Source organism: Camelus ferus, chromosome 5 (genome assembly GCF_009834535.1).
Source record: "Camelus ferus isolate YT-003-E chromosome 5, BCGSAC_Cfer_1.0, whole genome shotgun sequence".
NCBI lineage: Eukaryota > Metazoa > Chordata > Mammalia > Artiodactyla > Camelidae > Camelus > Camelus ferus.
In genome coordinates, this window is record NC_045700.1 from 10,399,224 (window position 1) to 10,418,451 (window position 19,228).

A 19,228-nucleotide genomic window follows, 5' to 3' on the forward strand; every position below is an offset into this window, starting at 1 on the left:
GTGTCTTGATTCCCAAGTGTCCAAGTCCAATCTACATTATGTCAGATATGTAAAGTTTATTATTCTTACACATTTGAAAACAACCTATTCAAATGTGGCGTGTTCTCTTTCCTAATGTGAGACCCACTTTCCAAATCCTCTTCCATCTGAGAACTCTCAGGAAATTGGAAACTTGAAAATTCTCTCTCCTTACCTGATGTTGGCTCAACACTAAAGGCTTGATGAGACTGAATCAAAGTGACATGAAACTCGAAATCCACAGGACAACTGCATTGCAAAGGAATAACATACTTTTTGCTGCAAAAAAAAAAAAAAGAAAAATGGAAAATATTATTTTCTTTATAACTAGCTCTTTTGGTATCAAGGACTAGAGACTCAAATTATGTAATAAACAATCACAACAATGAGAACAGTCAACGCTCATACAATATTCCTGGGTGACAGCTAGCCTACACAATTCCCAGATAGTAACGACTCTAATACTACCACATAGTAATATGATTTCCCACTTACAGAAGGGGAAACTGAGGCACAGAGAGGGTTACTGTCTTGTACAAGGTGACAGAGCTAGTTAGTGGCAGAACCAGGATTCAGTGCAGTCAACTGTTCCGCATTTATGCACCAAACACCTCTGTCTTGCGGCCTCTCGAGTCCTGGCAGGTTTATCCTGTGGGTACTCACAGTCACAAGAAAGGGCATCTCTGCCACACAATATGCCCCAGGAGACCTGGGAATGCTGAGTAAGCAGACCTCGCAGAAACCTGGGAAGCCCCTGGCCTTTACAGAGCCTGGAACTGGACCGCGTTGAAGAAACCACCCTGTGGGTCGTGTGTGGCTGAAATATGCTAGAGACTCTATTTGGTTAGAAGCCGAACAATCAATCAGCAGAAGATCTGGAGAGGGGCTGTGCTCTCAGAAATGCTCTCACCCAAGACAGGGCTGCCTTCTGAGTAAGCTTGAGGTACTTACTTACAGCCCAGAGGTGGCATTTCTTAGTAAGCCCTGAGCTTCTCCTAATGTCTTCTCCTTCCATCAGGACAAGCCCAGGTCCGCCAGAGTTTGCAGGATGATTTTGCGGGAGAAGCAGAGCTGTCCAGCCACCATTTGGCATCCCTCGGGGAGCTGGGGCAGGTTATCTGGGCCCCTTGCAGCAGCTCCTCCTCTAAGTAACTCCGCCCTGCCCTCACCCTTGCCTTTCTCTGTGCCTCCCTCCTTCTCCTCCGTCTGGGCTGTGTGTTCCCTTCCCCACCACCTAACTCCCTCACCTTCACGGCCCACCACGCCCTTCTGCCCAGTGGCTGGTCCCTACCTCTTAACCTTCCCAGTGAGGACCTCCCTGCCAACTGCTCGTCTCCCTCACACGTCCCAGCTCACACTCCTGGGAGAACCAGACAGTAACGGGTTTGAGCAGAGCTGCCAGGCCAACTCTTACGCTGCCTTTTGGGCGCTGCCATCCCAGCCTAGTCTGTCTATGGGCTTTTCCCATCCTTACCTGCCAGCACCTGTCTGTCTACCTGGGAGACTCTTAAGTCCTGCGAAGGCAGAGCTGAGTCTACTTGCTTCTCCGGCATAACTCAGCAAAATCCCAGAGTCAGGCACAGACAACAAATATTTGTTGGAGCAAAATGAAATAATTCTTTTTCAATAATGATTTTGGGGATACAGTATAGTTCAAATATGGTTTTAAAAATTAAGCCAGGAGCATTTTTACTTGGAGTAGTTCATCACCTTAAAAAATGTCTGAAATATTCCAAATATAAAGAAAAATATAGAGAATAATAAAATAAAAGTCCCTTTATCCACTACCAAGCTCCATCAAGTCTTTTGCTTTGGGTAAATCAATGTATTATTTTTCAAGACATAGAACATTGCAGAACTGCTGAAGCTCCCTGTACGCCTCCCCCTGGTTCTCTTCTCTCTCCTCCCTCCCCTGGGGAGGGGGGGCTCCCTGTATTCACCATCATTCTCATAGATTTTTATAATATCATCACATATATATGTACCCATATAATATATAATATTTATTATTTGCCTTCAGAAATATTGTTCTAAAACTTGCTAATTTTGCTCAAAATTATGCTTTTGAAATTTATCCATGATGACACTTGAAGTTCCGTTCATTCGTTTTAACTGGTGATGGGTATTCCGTTGTATGACCACATCATCCTTATTTCTCTGCTCCCTTGTTGAAAGGCATTTAGGTTGTTTGTACCCTCCCACTACTGCACTGAGGTAATGACGGTCCTCGGGTGTGACTTCTTTTGCATCTGTACCAGGGCTACTCTAGCTAAAACCAAGGAATGGAAGTACTGCTTAGCAGTAAAGTCAAAATATCAACTGTATTAGCTATGGCCAAAGTGCTCTCCAAAGTACTTGTATCAATTTATACTTCCACGAGCAGCATACGAGGGCTCCTGTTGCTAACCAACACAGGATTCCCAGACATTTTAACTTCTTCCGACCTTATGGGGTGAAATGGTATCTCATTTTATTTTCATTTTCATTTTATCGAGGTTCAGCTTCTATTTGTGTGTATCCATTTGGGTTTCCTCTCCTATGAATCGCCTGGGTGTTTTTGTTTTTTTGTATTTTTTGCCCACTTTCCTATTGGGTTGTTCTGTTCTCTTATTAACTTGTACATTCTAGATGTTTGTTATGTCAGTTATACTCACTGACCTATATTCTAGACAAGGGTCATTGTACAGAGTAATCACTTCAGCCCACAGTGAAGTGAATACTTCATAGATTTTTTTTTTTTACCAAACTCATAAATTCTGTCCTAAATCAGGGTCTACTAGAAACATCAGTTCATCCATCTTAACTTTCTGAGATGCTTTCTAATTCTGAAACACAGCGTACATAAAAGTCATCACGTTTTCAAGGCAATTCAACTTATCAGACACTCAGGCCCCACTGAGCATCAGCTATTTACAGCACGGGGTAAATAAAACTGACAGTGCAAATTACATACCCCTCAGGATGTAAGTCGCCTTCGGTAATAGTCAATGTGAAGCATTAAACTGCCCAAACCTGGTCTGAACATTAGGCCAGTAACTCACACAGATACATGGGCTTTATAGCCCTCCAGTCAATACCCCCAGGGCTCTGCTCAGAGCTGCCCTAGCAAGGTAAAGTCTTCTGCTTGGGGTTCTGCTAAAAGTTGGAAGTTTGCATTTTCCTGAACTAAAGTAAAACAAAAAAACCTGCTAAGTCTTTTTATATATACCCAATCTGTAATTAATTTCAGAGCTCTGATAATTCCCATGGAAAAGGTGTCAGAGTATTTGTTTAATGATCATTATATGAAGCCAAGTTCCTGATGCATTAATCGGTTGGAAAAACAAGCAATTACTTAAGGGCACAAAATTCCAAGTGCCTGGATTAAGAAGGAGACACAGCAATGTGAGTAATACAAATTTCAGTGGAATCACTGAATTTTGTTTTCATTGCTGCTATTCATATTACAGATGTCAAATTAGCGTGGAGGGGCTCCTTAATCATTAAATCAAGGGCAGTCTAGACTAATTTGGATCGAGAGAAATTTTGGCAAATACGAAGTTTAGTTTATTTAGTAGTTTTTCATATGTGAAGAAACAATCTTATTAGATTCTGGGGTGGGGGGGAGATTTAAAATTCTCAACTAAATTCCCATTGCTAAATACAATTAAATCTGATCTGCAATGAAGAAACATGAATAAATATACATATCTCATAACTATTAATCATCGATGCAAATAAGAGCCTGAATTAGAGTTCTTCTATAACTTACAGAAAGCAGCCAATTAAAACATTAAAGCAGTTAGAAGTTAGTACTTTTGCAAGTAATTACAACTTTTTATCCCTTTTACTTTATTATATAAACATTTAAGCAAATATGCTAGGCTATGTATAAAAAGATATAAAGTACTTTGAAAGAATTATACCTTATTTTTAATAAAATCCAACCCAAACCTTTTAAATAATAGACTTACATTATGATTATGTACAAACTCTGTGCCTATTAGAAGAAAAGAGTACAAACTGCCTTATAGAAAGTAAAAATTATAAAATAACAGTAAAAGGAGGAGGGTATAGCTGAGTCTCAGAGTGTGTGCTTGGCATCCATAAGGTCCTAGGTTCAATCCCCAGTACCTCCATATAAATAAATAAATCCAATTAGTTACATCCCCCCAAAAAACAGAAAAACAAATTATTAAAAAAATTTTATATAACATAACAATAAAAACTCAAATGTCTTTCTTGTTCTTTGTCTCAATAAATGCTAGTAGAGGGCCAGACACCACATTAATTTCTAGTAAATTATGTAACACTTGTATTACCTTACTCTGATGTGATTTTTATCATTTACCCTAAAATTGAACAATGTGTTGGTCTAAGGAGTAATCAAGGATTTCTTGAGAGAATGGATGAGCTTGTAAACTTATTGTAGATAACATGAAATCAAATTTCCTCCCCAATTAAAAAAATCTGAATGTTTAGAGAGTGGAAGGAGGAAGCCATCTTGCCATAAATAAGATTTGACTCCTTTTTAAAGATTGAAGGTCAATTGATGACACGCAGGACAAATGCTGGATTCAGATAGCACAATAAATTAACCATTATAATAATTTACAATACAATAATAAATGAACCATTAGTTATTACACATGCACAAAATTTTAGGGAAACACCATCAAGACAAAGGGAAGCCTCCCACAAAGACAAATGTATAATTTAAACTATAAGATAGACTCTAACTTAGCCAACTGAGTAGGACTTTTCCTTTGTCAACGACTCTTTGATATACGAATCATTTACAGATCAGAAGATGTGGACAGCAATAACGTATTTGTGGGACATCCATTCCCTTCCAAATGTACAGAAGACTCATGAAAAAATAGAGTCTGAGCAAGCTTTGGGACTACATGTCGTGGCAGTTTTAAAACACGCCTATAAACTTCTTCAGCATTTCTTCTGTTGAGAAGTGGAGTCTATGTCACCTTCCCTGGGACCTGGGCTCTATGACTACTTAACTACAAGATGGCTGTGGAATTGATGCTGCCCTCCTTTCTTAAGGCCACGCTGAGAATCCAGCATCTCCCTCTTTCCCTGGAATATTCACCCTGGAACCCAGTCTCCATGTTGTAAGGAAGCCCAAGCAGCCTGTGGAGAGACCTATGTGGGGAGGCTCCCAGTCCTCAGCCCAACTGAGCTCCTGGAAAACAGCCAGGATGTGAGTGGACCATCCTGGAAAGTGGATTCTCTCAGCCCCCTCGCTGGGCAGCCCTAGCTGACTCTCCATGAAGCAGAGCAGCTTTCTCCATCAAGCCATGTTCAAATTGCAGATCCGTGAGGAAAACAAACGACTGTTGTTACTTTAAGCCACTACTTACTTCTAGGGTGGTTTGCTACATAGCGGTAGAAAAACAGACCCAAAAAGCATTCTTTCTTTCTCCCTCATTTCTCCTTTAGTAAATGATCACCTTACCCCATTTCTGGTTGAAATCTTAATTTGGCAAAGTCTTTTTTTTTTTTTTTTTTTTTTTTTTGGTACTAGCCCTTAATATGCACCAGTCACTGTGCCTGTACCTCAGCTAACTCTCTTCTAAAAATTTTTTTTTTTAATTTTTGGGGGGAGATAATTAGGGCTTTATTTACTTATTTTAATGGAGACACTGGGGATTGAACCCAGAACCTCATGCATGCTAAGCACACACGCTACCACTGAGCTATACCCTCCCCTCCTCAGCTAACCCTCTTAATGACCCTATGAGGTAAGTACTACTATACACACGTTATGGGTAAATAAACTGACCTATGGGAGGGCCAAGGACACACAGTTAATAAGAGATGAGGTGGGAACTAAAGCCATGACCCCAGACCCCAAGCTCTCAACTGCGATGCTACATCACCTCTCCTTGGTCTCTAATAGTAACGGAGAGCCAATGACATCTCATTGTTTGCATTGCTGTCTTCTTCTCTATTGACTTTCTCTTAAAACTGACCCCTCTGTGCTCCATTTGTTGAGTTTTTTGAAAGCCATTTCCTTTAATTGGCCCATCAGCAACCAAGGCCTATAAAATCCCAAGACCTTTTCTCAAATGTTACCAACTTCCTCCCCAGCACTGGCATGCCCAGAGAGAGAAAGGAGAAAATCTGGGGACTGGCTAGTTTTTTCCCTTTAAGCTTTAGATGTAAATTGCGGTATTCAGAATGCGACCAATCAACACAGAACGAAATCAGAGATAATGATTTTTTTTTGCCTGAGAAGCCAGACCCCCAATCCCCCAAACAAATGGGAAACAATGTGAAAATATAAAGAGTTGAGAGTAAATTATGTTGCAAATTTCAAAGTATGCCCTTTTATCTCAGATAATTTATATTCTTAGGAAATTTCATATGCTGTTTATCTGATTTTCAAAGACACAGTCTCACTGGGATTGGGGCCCCAAACCAGAAGCAAAGGGGACCCATGATCCTTAATGATATAGCCAAATAAAGACAAACACAAATTTACATAAAGAAATGTTCAAGTAAGGTGGGGGAGGATATGGCTCAAGTGGTAGAGCACATGCTTAGTGTGCATGAGGTCCTGGGTTCAATCCCAGTACCTCCTCCAAAAATAAATAATTACCTCACACACACTCACACACAAGTTCAAGTAACAGGTATCTAGTTTTTTTTTTTTTTTTTTTTTTTTTTTTTGCACCTATGGAATTAAACACTACCCTCGTTTCAGACTAAGCTTAGACCAAGATTAGAGGCAAAGACTGATAGAGAGTCCAATAGGGAAGTCTGATGTTTTTCTCTTGCTGGCCTGGCCTAGAAGCTCCTTTCTCACCCTTGGTTCAGTTCCTCCCCCAACCCTACTCAGTTCTCCCTATGGGTAAAACCTCCCCGGCTCCCTACCTGCATCCTCACCCACACCCCAGTAATTTAAGAAAAGGTGGAATTCTGTGGAAAACACTAGGGAACAACTGGAATTAAATGAGGTCACCTCCGCATAGTTGGTAAAAGAAGTTAAGGTAGGTGGAAAGGAACTGAATTTTGAAAACGTTAGAGGTGACCAGGTGATGTTATCTGTCATCTGCAGAGATAGTATGTACCCTATTCATATTTTTAAAATAATTTTTAAAAAATGTGGTAAAATGTACATAACATAAACTTTACCATTTTGCCAATTTCTAAGTGTACAGTTTAGTGGAATTAGGTACATTCGATGGACCAGGCAGATGACTAGATATGAGCAGAGAAGTGGGGACACAGGCCAAATGGTAGGAATTGGGCAGAAAGGAGGGGCACAGATTAAATACAGGAAACCATATATCACATAAACAACAGGGGTCCTTGGGCAGACAGAGAAAAGCAGGAACCTCTGGACTGATAAGAAGTCACACATTTTGGGGTGACAAGTGTCCTGGAGACCGACAAAGAAAGGGGGTAAAAGGCAGGAATCTCCAGTGTCCGAATATAACCTTTTGCTCATTATGCCCTCATTTAAATAAAATTAGCCTTGCAGATGAGAAGTACCCATCACGCACCAATGCCAGGACACTTTCAATCCAGATTAAATACTTACAAAAATCCCTCCTCCTTTTGGGAAGGTGGAGAGTTGGGATGAAAATCAGGGAATACAACCCCAAACGCTTCTTCCCCCATGAATATTCTGCCTATTCATTTTTACACTCCATATAACCAACTTGCCAAGGAAACTCAGCGCCGCCACTCACCTGAGCCTGCCCATTCTCCCCTTGAGAATGTATTATCTATCCCTTAATAAACCCTCACTTTACTTTCTTAACCTCCACGTCTTGTCTCTGAATTCTTTCTGGGACCAGACAGGAACCTGGACACGTGTTACATCTACTGGCAACACATTCACACTGTTGTGCAACCATCACCACCATCCACGAACAGAACTTCAGTCATCTTGCAAAATGGAACCTCTGTAACCATTAAACAGTCACTCCCCATTCCCTGCTCCCCCAGCTCCTGGCAACCACCAGTCTACTTTCTGTCTCTAAACATGACTAGTCTGAGTATCTCCTAAGAATGGACTCATACAGCATAAAATGCCTTTTAGAAATTAACTTAGTTTACTTACACATGAAAATATTAATAGAACCAATAAATGCTACAGAAAACAGCGCCTACAACTCACTAGAGTTGCAGATGAACGTGGGAAAACATGGAATAAGGAATGAAATTCAGGGACGCTCATTTGATTTAGGGCAGGGCCTGTGGCCAGAGACTAGAAATCAGAGAGACATGGCATCAGGAAGAAAGTCCCATTAAAGGGAAAGGAAGGAGCCAAATTGTGACGTGAAAGGAGATGAAAAGCCTCCTGCAGACCGATGCCATTTTTTGTTGTGAAAAATATAGCATTTATTGTGACAAGATAAGAGCATACTCTAGGAACTCCCGATAGACTTTTCTTCTTTTAGAAGAGAGAGTGGAGGGAACCACATGCTGGCTGTATTCAAATCACACTTCCTCGGGGCTAAATGACCTGTCATGTGGTTTGGCCTGAAACAGCCAGCAGGGCACCAGCTCTCAGCTCACTAGTCCCTGCACTCACCCACCAGCAATTAGGAGAACAAAAAGCTCACTTGGCAATGGAATAAGAAATGAATTTTTCAAGCAAAGCAGCTTAAAAGCAAATTCTTCTGGTTTTGAAATTGCAGTCTGTAAGAATTTTTAGTGAGAAATTTGGGGCGTACTTAAGAGAAAGCAACTGTTGAAGAAAAAAGTCACAATGCAGTTGACTGGTTGCTAGGTACTCTAAATATTTTGACAAGCATTAAATAATAACATTCTAGAAGCCATATTAAAAGTGCACGCGTGTGCATGTATGCGTGCGTGCGTATAGGTATCACAAACCTATGATCCTGGGCATCGGAGAGCAGCAGCAGTGACCATGTGTGGCTGCTTGGACAGAGTTTGGTGTGAGATCTGGCAGCTGCAGAAACCAAGCAAGAAGGAATAGAGCCCAGGAAACACTTTCAGTTTAGGGTGTCTCTCCATGACCGAAAACCATCCACAATTTCTGCCTTTGCTTCTTCTAGGAATGTGCTTTGGCTAGACTCTGAAACTCCTTATGTTAAATTCTTAAATATTGGAACTGGGAACTGATCCATGGATATTTTTCATAGCAATATTTTTAGGTTTCCGATTGCATAGTCCATGATACTAGCTTGGTAGTTTCATATAAGCCACAAAATATATATGCTGTTAAATTTAACAAATTAGTCCAAGAATTTATACAATATCTGATAGGAAGACCCTAAACAAGAAAAAGATTCTCCCTTTAATCACGGCCCCTGATACCCACATTCTTTTGCTCTAAGTGCTGATATGTTTGTACTGCTCCATCCCTGAGCGCCATGCAAATCCACTGGGCAATTTTCCAGATCAAATTTGCACAAAATCTAAGGGAGAAAAGCAGAGTATTATAATTTTTGAGCTAGGCGCTAATAAGGTTAATATTACATTCCTAAATTTCAGTTTTTCAGCTTTTTAATGGCTTTCTCTAGGAGTCAAAATTCTAGGATTCAAAATTTTGTGAGAAAAATTTGAAAAAAAAAAAAAAAAACCTAATTTTGATCTTCCAATGAAAATTCTGTTTGCTGGCTGTCTCAAGTTGACATTGACTTCCTTTTTTTTTTTTTTTTTTAAATGGAGGTACTGGGGATTGAACCCAGGATGCATGCCAAGCATGTGCTCTACCACTGAGCTATACCCATCCTCCAAGTTGGAACTCACTTCTGCTAAATGAAAGGGGGAAGCATTTATGCCCTTTTAGTATTAATATAGATTCTTACAGTTTAGATGATTTTCTTTGCCTGCTGAAATTCATGAAAAGAGACTGGGCCAAGATGAGTAACTAGATCAGCAAAGGGATATTAAATCAAAGCAATTTTAACTATAAAACGTGGAAGAATTCTTCATATAGCAACAATTCAGGCTGTTGTTAGGAGACAGTGATTGTTTTATCTGAATATCAAGTTTGAAGCAATTTTGAAATTAAAGTTCAGTATTGCTCAATATATCCAAGTAGGGGCTGAAGTAAAAACAAGTGTGTTGATGAGCTCAAGTCACTCTTGTCAGATGATTCCATAAAATACTGCTTCCAAACAACTCTAAGTTTGGGATACATAAAATAAGACCCTATCATGACCCTATTCCCTCACCAGCTAAAAAATGTGAATCTATTCTGGTTAGGGAGAGCTTAAAAAATTCCTTCAGAATTCTACAGTCTTATCCTGACACCTTCACTCTAACCCAGTTACAGTTTGTTCTTGGGCTCTCACATAGAGGCTCTTCATTGGCACAATGCAAGATAGGATCTGGTTGTTATCTGTGCTGGGGCCAACCCTCGCCATCAGCCTTTCCCTCTCAGTGCTAGTTTGGGAATGCACATTCTCCTGTGGCCCAGATGCTTTCAACCTCAGGGGGAAGCAAGAGAATAAGGTTTCAACTGGACATCGATTCTGACCTTGGTTATTCCCATACCTTCTAACATGAACAATGAAATTCACTGCCTAAGGAAACGCATCCTTTAGTCAGTTCTTAAACTTATGATGTGAGTTTCAGAGATGAAAATATCCTGGCTTTGGAATGGAGTAGCTGGGGACCTTTCCTATTAGTGTTGTTAATGTGGCCCTGTGGTCTGCAGAGCGTCTGTAGTCCGGATATGAACACGTGATTCTACCTGTTATAAAAGCAACATGGCTCCCTTGCCCATAGGACCAGATTCAGAGCAGAAAGTGTGGAGGTGAAGGGAAGTCCAAGAGAGGATCCGGGTGACTTTCAGGTAAGCTTGTCTATAGTGCTCTAACCAACTGGTCAATGAAGTCAGCTTTGTGCGAGGATCAGTTCGTGCCACATGGAGAGAACAACTAGTCAACTTGACTGGATTTGCTTCAGACTTCAACCAGTTATTTGGTATGAGGTAGACACTGCTGGAGAAACTGCACAGCATGATGATTTAACATGAATCTTTTTAGAATCATGAGAATGAAAAGAGATAAGACTTCAGTATCTGAAACTGAATCACTAATTTAAATCTCCCAACAAACAAAAGTACAGGACCAGATGGCTTCACAGGCAAATTCTACCAAACATTTAGAGAAGAGTTAATACCTATCCTTCAGAAACTATTCCAAAAAATTGCAAAGGAAGGAACAATTCCAAACTCATTCTATGAGGCCATCATCACCTTGATAACAAAACCAAAGATATCACATACACAAAAAAGAAAATTACAGGCCAATATCACTGATAAACACAGATGCAAAAATCATCAACAAAATACTAGCAAACCGATTCCAGCAATACATTAAAAGGATCATACACCATGATCAAGTGGAATTTATCCCAGGGATGCAAGGATTTTTCAATATCTGCAAATCAATCAATGTGATACATCACATTAACAAATTGAATAAAAACCATATGATTATCTCAATAGATGCAGAAAAAGCTTTTGATAAAATTAAACATCCATTTATGATAAAAACTCTCCAGAAAGTGGGCACACAGGGAACATACCTCAACCTAATAAAGCCCATATATGACAAACCCACAGCTAATATCATACTCAATGGTGAAAAGCTGAAAGCATTTCATCTAAGGTCAGGAACAAGACAAGGATGCCCACTCTCACCACTTTTATTCAACATACTTTTGGAAGTCCTATCCCCAACAATCAGACAAGAAAAAGAAATAAAAGGAATCCAAAATGGACAAGAAGTAGTAAAACTGTCACTGTTTGCAGATGACATGATACTATACATAGAAAATCCTAAAGATGCTAACAGAAAACTACTAGAGCTCATCACAAATTCGGTAAAGTTGCAGATTACAAAATGAATATACAGAAATCTGGTGCATTTCTACACACTAACAACAAACTATCAGAAAGGGAAATTAAGGAAGCAATCCCATTTACCATCACATTGAAAAGAATAAAATAACCTAGGAATAAACCTACCTAAGGAGGCAAAAGACCTGTACTCTAAAAACTATAAGATGCTGATGAAAGAAACTGAAGATGACATAAACAAATGGAAAGATATACTGTGTTCTTGGATTGGAAGAATCAATATTGTTAAAATGGCCATACTACCCAAGGTCTTCAGACTGTACTACAAAGCTAATCAAAACAGTATGGTACTGGTACAAAAACAGACACATAGATCAATGGAACAGGATAGAAAGTCCAGAAATAAACCCATACACTTATGGGCAATTAATCTATAACAAAGGAGGCAAGAATATGCAATGGAGAAAAGACAGTCTTTTCAAAGTGGTGCTGGGAAAACTGGACAGCTGCCTGTAAAAGAATGAAATTAGAACATTCTCTAACACCATAACACAAATAAACTCAAAATGGACTAAAGACCTAAACATAAAATGAGACACTATAAAACTGCTAGAGGAAAACACAGGCAGAACACTTTGACATAAGTTGCAGCAATATCCTTTTGGGTCTGCTCTTGGGGTAATGGAAATAAAAACAAAAATTAACAAAAGTGACTAAATTTAAAAGCTTTTGTACAGCAAAGGAAACCATAAACAAAATAAAAAGACAACCTATGGAATCGGAGAAAATATTTACAAGTGATGTGACTGACACAGGATTAATTTCCAAAATACACAAGCAGCTCACACAGCTCAATATAATAAAACAAACAAACTAAACAAAATCCAATCAAAAAATGGGCAGAAGACCTAAACAGACATTTCTAAAAGGAAGACATACAGATAGCCAACAGGCATATGAAAAGATGCTCAACATCAGTGATTATTCGAGAAATGCAAATCAAAACTACAATGAAGTAGTACTTCACACCAGTTAGAATGGCCATCATCAAAAAGTCTACAAATAATAAATGCTAGAGAGGGTGTGGAGAAAATGGAACCCTCCTACACTGTTTGTGGGAGTATAAATTGGTGCAGCCACTATGGAGGACAGTATAGCGGTTCCTGAAAAAACTAAAAATAGAGTTCCATATGATCCAGCAATCCCACTCTCAGGTATATATCCAGAGAAAATCCTAATTTGAAAAGATGCATGCACCCCAATGTTCGTAGCAGCATTATTTGCAATAGCCAAGACATGGAAGCAACCTAAATGTCCATTGACAGATGACTGGATAAAGAAGATGTGGTATATTTATTCAATGGAATACTACTCAGCCATAAAAAAGAATAAAATAATGCCATTGCAGCAACATGGATGGACGTGGAGACTGTCATTCTAAGTGAAGTAAGTCAGAAAGAGAAAGAAAAATACAATATGACATCACTTATATGTAGAATCTTTAAAAAAAGGACACAAATGAACTTATCTACAAAATAGAAAACAGATTTAAAGACATAGAGAACAAATTTATGGTTATCAGAGGGTAAAGGGCGTAGGAAGGGATAAATTGGGAATTCAAAATTTGCACCTCTTGGGGAGTGATTGTGGTGGTGTTTTTATGTGTGTATACATCTATCAAAATTCATCAAATTATGCATCTGAAATATGTGTAGTTTATTGTACAGGAATCATACCATAATAAAGGTGTTTAAAAAATCTCAATAAAACTTGAAAAAAATATATACACGCTAAGAGAAAGAAACTCTCCATCCTAGACCCACAGCTACATCCTCACCTCATCTCTACCCTGCCCCACCTTGGCCACTCTCCCAGCTTGTGCACAGATCTTGACAGGCTGCTTTGGGGCTTCACACATCCCCCTCTGCCATCAGCCCAGTCACTCAGTGTTAGAAGCCTACATTCAACTTGGCCGCCAGCCTTCCCACTCCAAGCCTCTCATAGCAATTTCTCTATATGCTGTCGACATTTAACTATATGCTAAGCACTGTTTTTGTTATTATTAAGTATTAAAAACTTTTAACTATTACTGTGAACTATTAATAAGTTCTATTTTAACTTGTTTAATCCTCAGACCAATTCTACAAGGTAGGTACTCTTATGAACTGCATTTTACACACGAGGATTCTGAGAGGCACAGAAAAGTTGTCATTTTTCAGGGTCACACAGTCATTATGAAGCAGAGCCTGCAAAAGAACTTACAGACAGTATGATTCTATTTATATAAAGATCAAACACTGGTAAAGCTAAACAATGTGTTATTCGGGGGTGCCTACGTACATGTCCAAACTATTAAAATAAATAAAAGAAATTGTCGCAAAATTCAGAATAGTGGTTGCAAAATTATCGGTAGTGCTTTATGTCTCAATGTCTTAAAATCAATATTCATCATATTATTATTCTTTAAACTGTACATATTATTACATGTATTTTTGTAATATATTACTTATTGACAATTCTTAAAGAGTTATCTGAAAAAGAAAGTAAAGAAAGATGGTGAGTCAGCTCATGGGGAGCTGTTGGGTGGAGGAACAGGGTCACACATCTGCCTGTTCCAGATCTAAATGTTGGGGTTCCACTCAAAGACCATAGATGGCACTAAAAAAGGGAGGGACCTGAGGCTCATACCCATTGGTCCCCACCGCCACCAAAAATGTTCAGTTGCCCCTCTCTCGAACTCTATTACCTGGTCATTATTAGCAACTTGTAACTCCCTGCTCAGTGCTGCCTGCTTTCACCCCCCTGCACATGCTGAAGCCCACAGCCTTTGCTCACTGTCTGGACTTGAATGGATACAAGGCTGGAGCCAGGTCCTGCAGGTGCCTCTCGCATGCCCAAATCAAGAGGGATCTAGTATTTGCCAGCTACTGGGTGGATTCATCACCCATAAGACGCAGTCTATGCTCTTTGCTGACACCCCGCCTTCTACATGCTACTTCCCTGCCTTAAAGGCCATCCTCATGTCCCACCTCATGGTGGCCTCAGGATAACCAGGTGTCCCTCCCATAAGAGTGAGGACTTCCCCATCTCTCCAGTCAGTTTTGTGTTCTCTCTTCTGGGCCTACACAGGACCCTATATTATAACACTTAGCAATTGATGTAACTAATTAATGATGTGGTTCTATCCCCATTAGACTTTAGGACCTTCATGATGAGAACTTTTGTCTATTTACCCTTTTACCATAGGTGATATTCAAAGTAACATTCAGCCAGGACTTTACATGCCGTACTCAATTAGAATGGATATAAGGCTGGAGCCAAGTCTGCAGGTGCCTCCCTCCATCCCCAAATTACTAGGTATTGACAACTTAGTTACTAAATCACTGGGAGGCGAGGGGAGACAGGAGAGGGGCCAGGCAGCTGGGATCTCAGGACAGTATATGTTTTCCCACTAGTACAGAATTATTTCAATATTTGAATAACCGGCACTATCTGACAGCTCAGTATGCATCTTATTTATAGCCCTAGGGACAGACAGCACTACACCTGGCAGAAGATGTTTAATTAAAAAAACCAGCCATCTTAAAGGACAACTAGAATTATCAACTATTTTCCCAACGAGAAGTGGGGAGGCTTTGGAGACTTGGCTTCTATAATGACTGTCCATCGTCTTTGCCTTCCCTGTATCCATTTTCATCTAAAAACAGAGACTGGTTAATAGATGGACATGAGACCCAAGTGGTCCAGTAAGATTCAATCCTGGGACTTTTGTATGGTTGCCCCCAACCCCTCCAGCCCCTCCAACCACCCTTATTGCCAGTACTTGGTACTTGGACCTTCTGGCAGCTGTCTTGCCTCCGCAAAGGGAAGCCTGTTGAGAAAGGAGCCTGCAAAACCACGATTCGGGGAGAGGCAGGTTCCTGCACCTGAGTTAGACACCTCTAGACCCAGCCATGCCTGAAGATCCACCTTGCACCTTTCAGGTTAATGACTCAACAAATTCCTTTCTTGCTTATGACCCTCTAACTTCAGTTTTTGGTGTTTTGTTTATTGGTTTGTTTGTTTGTTTTTGTTTTTCGCCTCTGCAAAAACAAGTCCAGGCTAACTTAGCTGGAACGACAACCTTCTGTTAGGAAAAATACAAATCTAAGCTTTTACGTATACAAGTATTCAACTTTTCACATGCTATGACATTTTGGTAGTTCATTTTGATAACTTACCTTTCACCAAGTAGAACATTTGACAGATTTATAAATGAGGGAAAGTCCAGTGTGTTCATGACAGGATAGGCATGGATGGGGATAAGCAATGTTTCATCTCCCTAAAGTTAATGGGAAGAAGGTCAAGTTTACTACACTGAAAACAAGGTAAGAAATGAAGTACCTACAAGTTCATTTTATTTTCAATCATTAAAAAAATATTTACCAAAAAAAGGAAAAAAGGGAAAAAATTTCCCTAAGAAACTTAAGTGCTTAAATACATTTGAAATATCATTTTCTTAGCTATAAATAAAATGTAGAAAATTTTAAGTATATTTCATTGAAATTGAGATCCACTGTTATCCAGGAAAGCTAAGGTTAACGATGTCTTCACATACAGATGAAGACAGTAATCTGTCTGTTTCTATTTCAGAAAATTACAGAGAAGCACAATCTTTAGTGGCCTGAGATCAAGAGAAACCAACACAGAATCAGCTGATCTACAGAGCATGGAACAGTAAACCAGGGACTGGCCAGAGGCGGGGAAGCCTGCTTCTAGTCCTGCCTAATGTGTGATCTGGAATAATACCTTTGCCGACTCCACACCTCCTTTCTTCCTTTCCTTTGAGATGGTGATAATTCCGCCTTTCCTTAGGGGTGTTTTTGAGAATTAAAGCAGATGATGCCCTTAAAAAGTTGGAAGTGCCACCTGAACACAAGGTATCACTATAGCATCACCGTTAAGTAGCAGGACGCGCGCTCTCGCACTCTGTACAACGCCTGCCTAGGGATCTTTGTTCTTGGTTCAGAATATTCCTCCTGAAAGCAACATTCTAGCTTCATTTTGCGTTTTTTTTTTCTTTTTTTAAAACCTTGTTCCTAAAGCATATATAGTCTTCCACTTCAGTATTGAAAAGTTAAATTTAGTTAGCCTCAAAGCTTTTCAACTTGCAAGAGTTGGGTGTGAAATGCAGAGAAGGGGGAGGTGTGGTGGTGCCGGAATTTTGGGGCGAGGAATGAATTAAATGTGCAGGAGAACTCACACAGCAGCACGAGCTCCCGCTCCATGCAGATCCCCCTGGCTGCCTCGGAGGACGTTCCTACAGAGACCCCGTCCCACCCCAGGTGTTTGTCATCATGACTTGGGGTTGTGACTGATTTTTTTTAACCTAGCGCTTAAAGGGAGATGTTTAAGTTATTCGAAAAGCCTTCATCCATTCCCAGCACTGCATGATAAATGAGGTTTTCAGGCCAGGGCAGGTGGGAGCCTGCGGCAAACAGCGGCTTCTGGCTCTGTCCCAGTTCTTAGGCAGCCTGAGGCTTTCCCAGCAGGGACCCACATCACTGGACCAGTACCCTCAAGCCATTCAGACTGGCTGCCCGAGGCACTGGACTGAGAAGCTTCATACTTGCCATTCCGTCTCCCTTCTTCCCTTGAAGATAACAAATTACGATACCACCCGTGCCTCCCAAGAACCCACTTTTCAGAAACTGACCTTACAGTGAACACGGATGCAATCATAATAGTATCGCCACTCGTCTGGAGAAAATGTAACGGTGACCGTGAGGGACAAGCCAGGGACAAGACGGTGCTCCTAGAAGACAAGGGGGCTCTTGTTGGGGCGAGATGCGTACAGAGAGCAGGACCATGGTGACAACACTACACACCCGTCCCTGGCAGACCCGCGACAGAAAACCACACCCCAACAAAAAACACCGTGAGACCACAGGCCACCACATGCCGCTTACCTTTTTCACATACTTGATCTGAAAGTATTTGGTTTGTGGGGGTAAAATATGAACATGTATGTCTTCATTGGAAATATTGACCAGATGCTGGAGAGAAAAAGAAACACTGAGATGAACACACCGTTTTATCAATTGGCATATTCACCTCATATTGATACCTCATCTTGTATCTGAAGGGATTTGAGGAGATCTGGTGCATTTCCAAACTTTTAAGAGATTTAAAATCTATCATACGCCACTTAAAGAGTCATGAAATAAGCACAACACACACCACTGAAAGAGTAATAAAATATGCCCACGTGTCTCTGCTCAGCCTGAGTTTTCCAGAGCCATAGCCCCAGGGGGTCCCCAGACCTGGACTCACACTTCCCTCCTCCCCTGTCCTAACCGGTTACTGTGTGTAACTTTCTGTTCAACTCAGCTTAGTCCTTGATTCAACTAAGCTAAGAAGTCAGTCACCCACCCACTCCCACAGTGTCTCTAACTGCATGCCACTTGGTCGTGCGGACCCGGTGACGCTCAGGCAGTCAAGAAATCAGAAAAAGGAGTGTGGCAAGGACAGCCTCCAGTCCATCCCTGGGGCACATGAAAAAGAATGCCAGGTCAGGAGTTCTCTGATGGGGTCAGGAGGAGGCCATCCCTGGGAGGCAGGACAACCTGTTGGATAAATTAACTGGGTCTCTGAGTAGAGGTGGTTTTCCTTCTTCTGCTTGAAAAGGGAGCAAGGGCTTTGGGTTCTGGGATCTAGCCTTCACCTGTGCCAGAGGATATTTAAGAGGCTCCTGGTTTCCAAAGTCAAAGCCAGAGGCTGGGCCTGTCACAGGGCTGGCTGTACAAGGCTTCACATTCACTGAGGCCCTAAATTAGACTTTAGACATCATCTCTTTTTTTGCTTGTTTTCAGTATTTTAAAAAATCTTTTTTCTTTCTTTTTAAAAAATTTTATTGGAGGTACTGGGAATCGAACCTGGGACCTGGTGCATGCTAAGCACTCACTCTACCACTGAGCTATACCCCCACCTGCTGCAGACATTATTTCTTGATGAGATTACAATGATGCCTGTATTTGTTAAAAGTTCTCATTTGTCACCTCTGAACATTCTTAAAGTACCACAGTTTTTGTGACCTTGTTTTGGCTTATCTTTTCTTTTTAATTTAACTATAGTTGATTTACAATATTGTGTTAGTTTCAAGGGTACAGCTTCAGATTCTTTTTCACGATAGGCTATTAGAGGATGCTGAGTATAGTTCCCTGTGCTGTACAGTAAATCCTTCTCTATTTCATATGTAGTATTGTGTATCTGTGAATTCCATACTCCTAACTTATCCCTCGCCTTCCCCTTTCCCCTCTAGTAACCGTAAGTTTGTTTTCTTTGGCCGTGAGTCTGTTTCTGTTTTGTAAATAAGTTGATTGGTATTATTTTTTAGATTCCATATATAAGTGGTGTCATATGATATTTGTCTTTCTCTGCCTGACT

The 19,228-nt window shown here is 40.4% G+C and overlaps 1 protein-coding gene across 1 annotated transcript in view; it reads right to left on the reverse strand.

Annotated features, from left to right (window-relative positions):
• The window catches only part of CFAP221 (cilia and flagella associated protein 221), a 79,512-nt gene that overhangs the window by 47,520 nt on the left and 12,764 nt on the right, over positions 1-19,228 (reverse strand). Inside the window, exons 4-7 of the mRNA XM_032479300.1 lie at positions 17,752-17,838; positions 17,499-17,597; positions 16,024-16,124; positions 194-297 (exon numbers count right to left, since the gene is read on the reverse strand). Of these exons, the coding sequence (XP_032335191.1) occupies positions 194-297; positions 16,024-16,124; positions 17,499-17,597; positions 17,752-17,838 (391 nt within the window). The remainder of the gene's footprint in view (positions 1-193; positions 298-16,023; positions 16,125-17,498; positions 17,598-17,751; positions 17,839-19,228) is intronic.